Source organism: Pundamilia nyererei, unplaced genomic scaffold, assembly GCF_000239375.1.
Source record: "Pundamilia nyererei isolate P.nyererei 1_Seehausen unplaced genomic scaffold, PunNye1.0 scaffold00002, whole genome shotgun sequence".
NCBI lineage: Eukaryota > Metazoa > Chordata > Actinopteri > Cichliformes > Cichlidae > Pundamilia > Pundamilia nyererei.
The window spans coordinates 7,708,159-7,721,774 of record NW_005187403.1 but is presented as its reverse complement, the minus strand read 5'-3'; the positions used below and the strand labels follow the sequence as shown (position 1 = coordinate 7,721,774).

At 39.6% G+C, this 13,616-nt stretch overlaps 1 protein-coding gene across 3 annotated transcripts in view; it reads right to left on the bottom strand.

The window, feature by feature from the left end:
* dym (dymeclin) overlaps positions 1-13,616 on the bottom strand; it is a 62,203-nt gene that overhangs the window by 24,191 nt on the left and 24,396 nt on the right. For all 3 annotated transcript variants that reach the window (XM_005720369.1, XM_005720368.1, XM_005720370.1), the window contains exons 9-14: positions 9,644-9,829; positions 8,419-8,597; positions 7,344-7,469; positions 7,114-7,227; positions 5,842-5,936; positions 2,673-2,772 (exon numbers count right to left, since the gene is read on the bottom strand). In XM_005720369.1, the coding sequence (XP_005720426.1) occupies positions 2,673-2,772; positions 5,842-5,936; positions 7,114-7,227; positions 7,344-7,469; positions 8,419-8,597; positions 9,644-9,829 (800 nt within the window). The remainder of the gene's footprint in view (positions 1-2,672; positions 2,773-5,841; positions 5,937-7,113; positions 7,228-7,343; positions 7,470-8,418; positions 8,598-9,643; positions 9,830-13,616) is intronic.

Sequence of the window (13,616 nt, the reverse complement as noted above, 5' to 3'; positions counted from 1 at the left end):
ACAACAAGCCAAGGAGTCTGAAAATAAGAACATGGAAAGCCATACACTATTAGTTGGCATGCGTTTGTCAAAAGACAGCCCATGGAGCTTCCGTCTGATAAGTAGACAATACTCAGTGTGGCACATATCCAAAGTTACATGGCAATATGTGAAGAAATAAATAAACAGACGCTACTAAAGTTGCTTTAATTTCTGAAAACACATTGTCAAACATCTGCTTTTCAATTTCACCTGTGCTACTTGAAGGTGAAAGAGAGATGTAAGACAACAGCAGGCTGGAAAGCCCTTCTTTCCAACAAATCTCCTCCACTGCTCAAAAACACCTATGACTAAGATATTCACCACTCAAAACAAGGGGAAGGCTAATTGTGTAGTTTTGTTCGAGCTTGTGCTCAAGACAAAATTTCACTCGACTTATGTGTGTATATATGTGTGTGTGTCCAAATATACAACATGTTCCCTTTCGTTACAGCACACTGTGTGGACACGGAGACGTGGATAGTAGACATGGGAACCAATGCCACAGCCAGTTAGTATAGTCTAAGCTCAAGGATAACGACAATATCAGAAAAGCTGACCAGTTCTGTCTTTAAAGTCTATGACCCAGACTATGTGTCAGACACTTCAAGGAAAACACTCATTCAAAATTCCCATTAAATAATCGAGCTGAAAATCTGCCATGTACCCTTGAGCAGTAAATTGAGTCTCTATCAAAAGAGTGCTGTTGTGTAGATGAGCTTATTTTTTGACCTCGTACTCCCATGCATGAGCATGTCTTTGACTTTTTTGAATTTTTCGCTTCTATTATATTAACTTTAAGGCCATTTTCTCATATAACCGCTGTACTCACAATTTTTTTCTTTTTTTAAGAAAATGCAATCGTGGCAAACCGATCTCTTTATTTTTCCATTTGATTTTCAGTCATATAAAATGTCCACTTATGCATGTTTGTAAATAAAAAAAAGAGCATTACAATAGATCCTGAAGGAAGGAGGCATCCAAACAAGGGTGGATAATTATGCTTTATACATGTGTGTTGCATACTGTAGATGTCTGCTTGTAAAGGGGCCTCATCAGACAGTCACTACACGGTTGAAGAAGCACTCACATACGCTCATGTTTCCTCAACACCTTAGGGTATTTATGGGGACCTTGTCCAAACTCGCACTAACAAACACACACAAATGTGTTTGCATACGCACGCTTATCTAGGACCAAGCAAATCTAATGAGACAGCCAGACCGAAAGGCAGACAAACATACCCGAGGGCAGCGGCGTCTACGTGCAAATACAGACGACATATGTTTGTCAATAGCCAACAAAATGCTCTCGTCAGGTGTGACTGTCATATCAACATATTTAAAAAGACAAATTTGCTGTCAGTCAATACCATATTTAATTTTTTTTTAAACTGTCTGTTTTGTTGTTTTTCTGTCAAAAGAATAATGTGCAAAATAACTAGCTAGCTAGTTACTGCCTTTCTTTTCGCTTTGTTCCACAGAAACTGTAAAGTTGCTTTATGGTGCTGAATTATGCCAAATCATTCTTTATTTTTAACCAGTCGTGTCTACGTTGTTTTATAAATGTTCAACGCCTCAAAAACATCAGGTGGAATTAGACAAAAAAATAAATAAATAAAAAAAAAAAAAACCTGGAACACAGAAATACATCAAATAAAACTAACTCAAGTGTAGAAGTAGCCAATGCTCTTGTTTGTATTCATTTAAAACTTAATTATCAAAACTCAAAGGCTATGATAATGCTCATTTTTCACCATTATTGAATGTTAGGATCAAACGGTCAGTGGAGTTATTTTGATGATTAATCGGACTGATCAGAACATAACCGTCCAACATTTGTTAACACTTATTTGCTTTCTTGCCAAGATTTAAATGAGAAAATGAGGACCACTCATCTCTGCAGGCTAAAACAGCCAGCGTACAGTTAGCTTGGGCAATAACCAAGAAATAATTAACATATTATTATTGTGTTCCTTTAATGTGCGCAACAACCATAGAGTAAAAGAAATGCCATCCTTTGGTTTTATGGGCATCAGGAGTGATTTATGGATGTTTAGCGCATCCATGCTAAGCCCTCAGTCTAAGGAGAATATTCACCACTGCAGTAAAAGCTCTCTGCCTGGTTCCTGGTTCCACGTTTCAATAAATTCAAGTTTTACTTTGAAGATGAACAGCCCCCATTTTGTGTCACACTTTTCACAGTTTCACTACCACTTAGCAAGCAGTCGCCAAGCGTTTGCAGACACGTTGACATGTTCTTTATTGCTGCAGCACTGCATAACTCTTTACAACCAGTTTCACTTAGCAACTTCCACCGGCATCCCCTCACCAACCAGTTAAGGACTACACACAGTTACATAGCAACCGGTGATTGCCTATTTTCTAAATTTCTTTAAAAAATAGATAACTTGCGTCCTTTGGAAAGACTTATTTATCATTGACTTGAAAAAAACAAAATAAAAATCAGCTGTTTTTTAAAACTAAAAGATGCAAATATGCTGCTTTAAACGCAAACCGATCAACTCAGCTAAACTGCCACGGATGCCCACATCTAATTACTATTCACAGTCCAAGCACAGACATAATTTGGCAAATATGATTAAACTTAGTGCAGACTGGGACCGACTGTTTGTGTTTGTAAGTTTTACTCACATAGTCTGGCAACGCTGCGCTCTCTCCTTGTCTGCCTCTCAGAGACTGTGTTGCCTGCTCCAAAACCTTGTTGTGCTTTTTGGAAAGCAAAGCAAACAAACTGCAGGGGAGACACAGAGAGACGGAAAAGGAATGAGTGTGCCTGTGACAGATGAATAACAAAACAACTCAAGTGGCATTTTATACTTAACAATGACCTTTCATTACCTCTGCTAAGAACAGAAACTTCTATTCAGAACAGTTTATTAATTTAAAAGCAGACCTGCTTGATTTGTAAATGAAGTCTTTCAAAATGAATGAATATTATTTCATTTGGAATGACACTATAATCAGGGAACTACCAGGAGATTCATTTAACCGCAACTCATGTTTTCTTTTCTAAATGCGACATTTTATTTGTGTACATCTCTACATGGAAATGGTCGTCCCCCTTTTAGCCTGACATGTCTGGCTCTTATTTTATGCGTTTGTCTAAACCGCTGCTGTTATGGGACCGCATGATGGCACGACACAGACAAACATCAGTCTGCTTGACTGCACCTGGGGCGTAGTAACAGTTTGGGTCAATGCATGCACAGACCCACAGAGAGTAACCATTACTGCTCTGCTCATGCAACAGTAAACTCATTCATAGCTGAAAAGAGACAATATTCTAAAATGCATTTTTTAAGAGGCATCCTGCTGATTATCAGTGTTATTAAAAGTATTAGTGACCTTATCTTGTAATTACAACTTTGTAATCTCCTCTGTGGGTGCTCAGGGGTGCTAAATCTTTAATTTGTGTGTTAATCAAGAAGATTTAAAAAAAAAAAAATCTGAATAAATTAAAATCAATGACATCAACAAGCTAAAGAGGCACAAACAGAGCTCTGATAAGCCCTTGGAGCTACAACTACCCACCTGTCAGCACAGCACAGCGCACACATGCACGCTCACACTCTAAATCCCCTAGCACTCATTATCCGGGATAATTGGTGAAATAGAGCTATGTGAGCAGCTACACGGAGGTCTACTTATCATCTTCAGACCTAAAGTCAAAGCCTCTATTAGCCACAACTACTCAAGGACCTCTTGTACTATCTACGCTCGTTTCCCACCACATTTTAAACGAGAGACCACCGAGTGAGCTCCACCTGGGACGGTGCCCACAATAACACACTGTCACAAGCTGGCCTGTCTCATCAGTGACACAAAAGATTTCAACAGTACTGGCATGATCCCCAAATCAGTTATGAGGCCGAAGTAATGACAGACACACTAAAGACCTAAAGACGTCCTGTTCCCAGCACTGCAGAGGTTTCGTTATGGACACACACTGTGCTCGATTGTGATTAAACATTTGTATATATGACACAGCGTTCATTTTAAATACCCATCTGGAGGCTTGGATTCTTTTCTAAATCTAAAGTTGAAATGTAGGAACGCTCATTTATAGTTTCACCATTTTATTTTAGGGCTTTATTAAAATCAGCTCATATGGTTTCAAAATAAACACAGTAAACATTTTCCTCATGCCTTTATGGTCTCAGTCACTTGTTTATTTCATACAACATGATGCTCATTTGGTATACAGTGGTGCCTTGTTTATCACGATAGTTACGTTCCAAAAATAACCCGCGATAGGTGAAATCCACAAAGTAGCCAACTTTATTTTTTACAGTTATTATAAATGTTTTATGGCTGTAAAACCCATCACTACACACTTTATACACTTTTCTCCGACAGGCTCGAACACACTTTTCCACACGTTTAAACCTTCATAGAAAAATAAGTCCAGTATCATAGAATGAAACCAAAGGCACCCGCGGTTGCCTTTGACGGTGCAAAATGTTTTCGGCTAGCAATGGAAGACTTATGTAAATTTGACAAGCTGAACGCATTCTGTACTGAACAGAAGACACGTCACGAGATTGACTGACAATGGTCTACAGCCAACCAGAAGGCAGAACACAATGCTCTGTAAAATTCTGTTACATTCTGGCACACACCTTGTTGCATAACAATCCACAAACCTTTCACACCAGAGACAAAAGTAAAACCTTTCCCCCAAATTTAAAATATGAATAAAATGAGCGTGGATCGCTTTTAAAATGACAACAAATTTAGCTGTACTGGTTTATTTAGACACAATTCCAGCTTCTTATATGTGAATATTAAATCTCATGTATACATTTTTTTAATAAACGAAACAATGAATTGATTAATATTATAAAACAACTGGCAGATTGAAGATGATCATTACCTGCAGCATCACAGTGACCTAAATTGCATTTGTTGAGTCTGCCGACACACGAGCAGGGATAGAGGAACAATTTGGCAGAAAGGAAATATTGATGGAGAGCAAGGAAAACGTTAAATTAGTAAGGAAAGATGTGTGGGGGTTGTGGTTAGGGCAAATCAACCCACTGCCGCCTTAAAATAAACAGCACCAGCCGCGATTCTCTCAGAGAGTCAATTATGGAGCAGAGTTCAGCGCTGCCACTCTGACATTAGGAAATTCCTGGCAGGAAATTCCCTTTATCTAGCAGCCAGCCAGTTTAGCCCAGCCCGAGCCATCGCAGTCATCACCATTATCATTATCATCAGACATGGAGTCGGTTCTTCTACATCACTTCTGGACAGACACGTAGAAATACAGAGACGCTGTTCCTCTCTGACTCAAAACACCAAAGTCACAGATATGGATAGAGACACAGGCAGGGAGATAAGACGATCTTTGAGTGTGCGTGAGTCTGTGCACGTCTTAAGGGAAGGAAACATTCCCTTCCTGTTGTCTGCAGTTAACAGACAAGAATGACTTGATATCTGTATCTGTGTGTGTGGTTTGGACCCCATCCTCTTCTTCTGTCTCCACATGGGCCAAACACTTTCCCCTTACCGTAATTTCCCCCTTCTTATATAACGATGTCATTTGCACAATCTTACCACTCACTAAATAATCTATTTTTTTAGCCTCTTTTGCTGCAACTACTGTCAAGTTACTATAATGACAAATATTATGTGCTGCCTCAACATGAATCAGCAAAAAAAAATTACTGAGTGTTGTGCGAACGTGCTTTTTTTCTGCTTTTCAACCATCTCATACAGGTATTCTACAGACATCTCATCATCTGTCATGCCCCATTTGCTTTATTATTTGTACACCTTAGTTACTTAGTTAATTGCTTACCTTATGATCCGCTGGGCAGCGTACTGGTGGAGACATCGAAACTGTGCTGACATGTTGGCGAGTGCAGCGAGACAGTTGGTGTGCAGGTATTTATCCTGGAGAAGACGCACACACAAGCAAGCAGACAATACTGGCATAAAGATCAAACTGAAAATTGCTTTAAACTCAAACACTCCAATCATGCCAAATGCCATGTGTGTTGAAATACATAATAAGTACTGTGAAAAAGTCTAAACCCACCCCGACTGCTTCATGTATTGCCAGGAAAATGGGAAATAAGTGCAGCGATTTACTGCAATATGTGCAAGAATACATGGAAAAACTTTATATAAAACATTTGTATTAGCTTGTAAGTCAATATTTGTTATTCTTATTAACCTTATCCTGAACCCCCTCAGGCAAGTTTTCTTGGAATTTTGTTAACTAGTCTTCATTTATAGCTCTTCAGGCTTCTTGAAGGTTTGCCCTTTGGATGTTAGCTACCTTTTGGTATGTCAGGCATGATTTTACTGAATTGGCAGCGTGTTTCAGTAAAATGTATCTATAATATCTGTCTTATAAAGTCTTATTAGAGCAAAATATATTTCACAATATTAACAAATGATTAAACTTCTTATAGAAAACGACTGCCTGTTTTTTTTTTTTATTTAATATGAAGCAGCATTTGGGATGACATACCAATACTAGAAAACTATTGCCCACTACATCATCTGAGCTGGGAATGCACTGAACACCAGGTTTGTGTTAGGACTGAATTTGCATTGACAGACAGTAAGAAAAAATGATGCAATACATATTTCAGTAAACCACAGCCTAATTTTGGGTAAAGACATTATGATCTCTGGTTCCTTGAATCCCCCCCAGCACTGGGGAATTAGATGAAAAGTTAGTGTAAGGTCAGCTATTGAAACTGCACCAAATAATCATTTCAGGGACTGAGAATAATGTGCTAAGCTCTGAATGCACAACTATGTAAAATGTGACATCAAGAGAAAGGGAAAGTACATTTAGACTGAGAAACATTTTGCATGACAATTTTCACAAAGGGAAACAATTTGAAATACAAAGTACACAGTATAACACCTCATTAATGTCACATCCTTGTGCTCTTTCTCTCATTTGCTTTGATGAACAGGGGTCTCATTTAAAAAAAAAAAAAATCAATTGAATTTTTTTTTTCCAAAAAAAAAAAAAAAGTCTTTTGCACAGGACTGTAACATATGCCTCTTTCACAAATGCACAAACGTCTTCATCACCGTGTGTTAATTTTACCCTTGTCCGGGTCATGTTGAACTGGATGGTGCGAATCACCACCAGGATGAGCAAACTGCCGAGAGAAATCTCTGTTAGCGATCTCTCTGTGTACCATGTGACGTTCTTTAATATCTGTGAGATGGAGAGAGACAGAAGTTAGACGAACCAGGTGAAAAACGTCAGGAATCATTGACTATTACCACCAAGAGAGACGGTTAACAGCTGAGACGTGAAGTGCGTCTACCTACCACCTCATGGATGGAGCGGTTGAAAGCATCGTCCTCTGTCAGGATGAGGAGAATGATAAGGGCCATGTAGACGTGATGAGAATTTCTTTCCTCTACGTGGTAAAGGATCTCGAGTATGGGCAACACCTGAGACAAACAGCGGGAAAAGAAAAGGAGTCAAACATGTATTCAGGGTTGACATCTGCAAGGCTTCTGACTTTGTGTGGATTCCTCATGCCATGGCTGTATAAGAAGGACATGTTCAAGACTACGGCGGCACTAAGTCATTTTACTTTTGAGCTGGCCAACAGATGAGGTGTGAGCCACAGCTCTGAAAAACAACTCTAGTGACACTTCTTATTCTTCATGGATCATCTAACCAGAGACAAACCACACATACAAAACTGAGCAAAAATCCAAACAGTCTTGGAAAAGAAGCCATTAAACAGCTCAAAATTACCATAAAACATAATGTATACACATTCCAAAAAGGGGTTATTCACATTATTCTATTTAACCCAATTTACTAATAGTGCCAGAGGCAAACAAGTTAGCAGTTAGCAATAAACATACGCAGTAGCACTGTTAGCTCATTACACTGTCACGCAGCATTGCTTCATTGTTGAGCAAAGAGCCTAGCCTCAATAGTAGCCTCCCTACTTCTGAACGAGTTTCAAAATGTGACTGAAGATTAAATTTATGAGGATTTCCAAACAAGTCTTGGAAACAACCTCATAGAGTTCTTCTGTTGTGGTTTGTTCCTCGTCTTAGCTAACAAGGCAAAAAAAAAGTTATACTACTCCATGTTAAATCATTTGTAAATTGATCTGAGATGCCAAAGATTGATTTCCAGTCACTAAATATCTTTGAATTTATTATCTTATAAGGAACAGCTGGCACGGTCCCACGCAGAAAATCAACAGCAATCCCCGCACTAATCTCGCCTGTTCACCGAGCCACGGCATCGGTCCTGAATGATGAAACTTCACGGCCGTACTGAATGTGTGTGTGGAAGGACTGCATGATGTGTTTTATTAAGCAAGTGTGTTATTTGTTTCCAAAATGTCAGATTCAGATTCACTTCAATCCGACCCACCAGATTGTCCATGTCAGTTCTCGACAGCACGTACGTCCTCATGTTGGTATTCTGGTGAAGCAGGGTGTACAGCAGTAACGTGGCCTGGTCGGAGCGCTGCTGCTCACACAGAGCAGTGTACAGACTGTTGAAATTGATCTGGAAAGTGTGAGGTTGCTCTACAGGCAGCGATGATGTGTCTGCATGGACAATGGTAAATATTATCAGGATTAGTATTCACTGCCTTCTTTCACATATCTCAAACAAACAACTGTCCCAAATATGTTTTGGAACATCATAAACATTATGTGACACAGCGCAGAAAAAGAAGCAGACCGAAAACAGTAAAAACCAAAATTCTGTTTGTAAGTATGTGCAGTTATATATTTATATAAAAACTATTAAGAGGCGGCGGCTAGTCTGTGATATTACTTTCACTCTGACCTAAATGTACATCTCTTGTACTGAAGTTTGTGTCCCAGTGGCAGGTGGGTAACACATTGGACTTAACACTTTGCCAATTGTCAGCAATTTACAACAACTAACCTGCGTTAGTAATAAAATTTTTAATGAAATAAGGAAATACATCCCTTTAGAGTGAAGGTTTAAGATTTTTAAGGATTTGAAGTGGGCCGTAGCACTCTTGACTTTGGGAATATAAGCAATACAGAGAAAAGCATTTAGGAAAAAAACAAAACAACCAAAATAATGCACTCCAATATCACTCTGTTCTGATTCAGTTTACATATTGAAAAAGAGCAGTGGGAAGAAAAGCACACCTTTTTAATGCCACCCCTTCACCGTAAGTTACCAGTTAATATTTATCCAGCTTTCGTACTGATATGAATCTCAATAACAACATGACAATAACACAGAACATATACAGCTACTACGTAAAATACACATTTTTATCATGTTATCTTGTTTTTTACAACTCCATAAATCCATCTTTAGCTCGGAGGGATAACTCCATGGAGACTGTGGCTGATGTTTCTTAGAAACCTAATGGAGGTCTTAAATAAGAAGTTTAATCATTTACGAACGCACTACAACTGACGGAGTATCTATGTGCGTCACTACTAAACCACGATAATTCAAAGAACAGACACAGTTTGACTTCTTCAAATCAGAGATTCGTAGAAAATAAAAAGATAAATAATGAAATCTGTTTTTTTCTTGATATGTTCGTCTAATCTGATTTTCGCATGCTTTGTTACACACGCCTTGTTTATCTAGTACATATTACCTTGTGTGTTTCTGAAACAAGTAATAGCCTGGCGGTAGGGGTTGGGCCATTCAGGCCCATCTGTCAGATTGGCTAATACCAGCAGTAACAGAAGACTCTGATTGGACAAAGGTAAAGGGTCATGTTCCTGGTCTATCCCAGCTCTGCTGCCAGCTCCACCCAATGTGAAGACACTCCACAGACCGCCTGCAAAGAGCAAGACACAATCTTTTTCACCAAGGGTTTTTTCTCTTTTATTAAGTTTTATTTAAAACTGTAAGAAAAGAAATGTGGAATTTAGAGACACAATTAGAGGTACAAGAAAGCTTATGTACAGATAGACAGATAAATACGTTGTTGTTTTTGCTCATAATGCATAAAAACCAATAAAAAAAACCCAAAAACAGACACACAAAAAACAACCAACCATACTGTCATATGAGAAAGCATGGATATACTTCCTATAAATGGCAACAAAGAGTATCTGGATTAGTTGTAACTCGCCGAGTGGTTTTATATATTAAATATGAATTTCTATAAATTGAAGCTGGTTCATAAAAAAAGAAAAAAGGCAAAAAGAAAAAAAAGGCAAACACAAGTGAAGTGAGCTCAGAGTAAAGGTCAAGCATCTTTAGCTTGAACACAGAAGATGACTGAACTCATCACAACAGCATAAAAAAGTATTTTCTTTCATACACAGTTGAGTTAATAAAGACCTGCAGTACATTAGACAACATAGAATAACTGCAAAAAATGGTGTGAAACAATGGAAAAGGTTGCTTCAGACAAGAGAGGTCGATGAAATGATACAACTCAATTCACGGAACATCTGAAGTAGGATCAAAGAGTACTCGCACAGAGGGGATGAGACACGGCAGAAGCACTCATAAGCTTACAGAAAACCAAGCTTAAGCGTACAAAAGAACATGCTCAGGGAGTTGCATTCACACCAGTCTATAGCATAAACTCTATGTGGAGAAAGCTAGGGGAAGATCTGCAACAGAGAGTTTAAACGGCCCTCCAAGAGCACTGAACCAAATCCCACAGAGCGCCCTCGATTAGCCCCGAAAAAATAGACATTAGCTGGTCGACGCTTTGTATAGATGAACAAACGCTTTGCTGAATGACAGAAACTAGTCAATCCAAACCCCAGATGCTTCGTTATCTTTTTAAGTTGATGTGGAAGTTTATTGGCAAACATTACTGGTGTTTTGGTAAGATTATCTGCTTTTGCTGTCTGTCACCTGACCATTGAGCTGCTTTGCATACTATATTGCCATTCAGTATGTGTCTGCTGTTCAGTGATGATCAGATTAGAGTACAGCGGGTTCCTACAGCTTCCTGTGGAGTCTAAAAGAAAACGTGTGTGTACCACGACTTGTATTTGAAATGAAAGTCACTGTGAAACTACGTAAACATGAGAAATTAAAAGCAACTTCATTCAGACTTTCATTGTAAGAACATGAATCATATTTGAGGATCGACTGGACTGAAAACTTTAGTCCTCTGTTTCTACAGAAAATTGAAGTAAGATTCAGTTGGAAGAGCAGTTAGCTTGTACATGGAAAGCTTATCAAAGAAATCATTTGACAATTGAGTCCTTTTCAGCCTTAAAAACTGATTTACACTTCAGTGGGGAAAAAAGAAAAGTATTCACAGCCAGACTGATGTAATCAAGGCCAAATAGGCACAATGGAGTCACGCACAATGGTTTGCAGCACCTGAAATTTGAAACAACACAGACGGCGCCACAGCACAAACGGAAAGTGGAACTACTGGGTTAGGGTTTTTTTGTCCCCCCCTCTTTCTTGTTGGGTGATGAGAGAGAGATGAGAGAATTTCTTGTAGAGCAAGCGAAGTGCTGGTGTTTTCAAGCATCAAGAGAAAGCTCAAGAAACATGAACAGCAAGGTACACAGATGACAGTCTCTGGCTCCTCCACGTCTAGCCAAACAGAATGCGTGAACCAAGTGTTAGAGTGCAGTTGTGAGCCCACGATGATCCAACTAGTGAGCTCAAGAACAAGCCAAGCAGATCTGTTGCCATCTAGAGCCGAAGGCTGGAAGAGCGTAACAAACGTCTGGCTGAAGTTACACATGGAGCCATGTTAATTAGCTGCCCTGAGCCCTGATATGACGCCTGTTTAAGCCAGCATCCCATCATATTATTAAAAAAAAAATAACTGAAGAAAATTAAAGAGGCATTCTCATGTATCCTGTTTGCACTGATGGGAAACAAAAGCGTCCAAGACAAAAAGAACGTTTCTGACTGAAGAAGCCTGAAACTAATTTGTCTTAAATGACTTTGCATTCTGAAAAAGGAGCTTTTCAAACACGTTTCCCCCCCTTATTTTTCTCCTTATGTTTACATGTTGGTTCACTAATGACTAGCCAAGAGCTACTCCAACGTTTGTGTTTAGGAATGTGAACCCAATTCCATAGAGGAGGGGACGAAGCTTGTTTATATGTGGGTGAAAGAACATCAGCAAAGTGCTTTGACAACAACAAGAAAAAAAAATAACCCCGAGAGATGAATTACATAATTTGCACTGGTCACTCTGTCTCTCCCTTACACACAAACACGCACACACACGCACATGATAAGCTTTCATTTCTGCTGGCCAGAAAGAGACGCGAGTGTGAGAGAAAACAAGATCAAGCGAGAGAAGGCCAAGCTGTGACGGAGCCCCGTACATCTCTTCACTGGCACCACAGTGACTAGCCCAGCAGTTTCAGAGAGACCGGTCTGGCAGCCACATTTCCTGCACTATATCTGACGCACGCACGCACACACACACACACAGCTCTATTTTACCTTAGTGGGTGCTGTTTGTTAGCCATCTGGCCTGGTTCCCTCTGCCTGTCTGCCTGCCCACCACATAAACCCAATAATGCTACCCTGCTTAGGCTGCTCAGGACCTGGCCAGCTGCCCAGTGGAAAAAGAGGAGGAGGAGGAGGACACCAGGAGGAGGAAGGGGAAAGTGAGGAAAAGAGAAGGTCACACACTCTCTCACAGAGGCTGCTACGCTGAAATGAGAATCTGGGCTTTAGGACTTGGGGGGTGCTGAAAGGTGCTACATGCAAACCATGCCCCCAGAAAACCTTACTTTACTTGCAGGATGAGCATGTTACCAAAACAACCTCTTCATTATCTGCACTTCTCCTCACAATGTGCACCCACAGTCTATAGAAACTCAAAGCCAGACCACACTGCAAGTTTCTGCAACAGAACATGCGGTGCTGTTGCTTTACTTGGCCTTAGTCTTGCATAATGACTACTGCCATTAGACATGCGAATACTGGCGCACAGAGTATTTAAATCAAAACATTAGGTGGGCTGAAAACCCTCTAAGTCCAGATCACCTAGATGAATTGATATTGACCTCGACTCTCACTTTATTTCTTCTGATGCAGTTCATAATGCAGGTTGTAGTAATGGAGTGAACATAGTTATATTTAAAAATTTCAGTCCTAATTAAGCTGGCTTGTACTCCTTAACATCTGACAACTGTCATTTTTCAGCTGCAGTAATTCCAGCAATAGAAGCAGGCTTATTAAAAAAACAAAAAAAACATACAAGAGTTCAAATCTCTATGAAACGAGTGAAATTTTTGCTTTTCTAATTCAGGAGCAACGTGAACATGTAAACACCTCAGTGGAGACACTAGAGAGGGAGCTGGAGTTGGAAAGGATTCCACATAGTTACGGCTAAAAACACAGCGCAGACAGACACTGGTCAACAGAGACAGACACAGTGTGCTACTTACTTATTTACTTGCATAACAGTGAATGAAATATGACTTCAGGGCTTTAGCCCAATGTTTTGGCCAAGCACGCAGATACACTGATACAAACACATGCACGCACACACACATGCGCGCATGTGGATATGTCAAACCTCTGATGATTATCTTAAAAAAATGCATGTGGGGAAACATGTTGTGCAGACGATAAATAAACACACTTCTTCACAAAAAATATGCTCAAAGCGCATT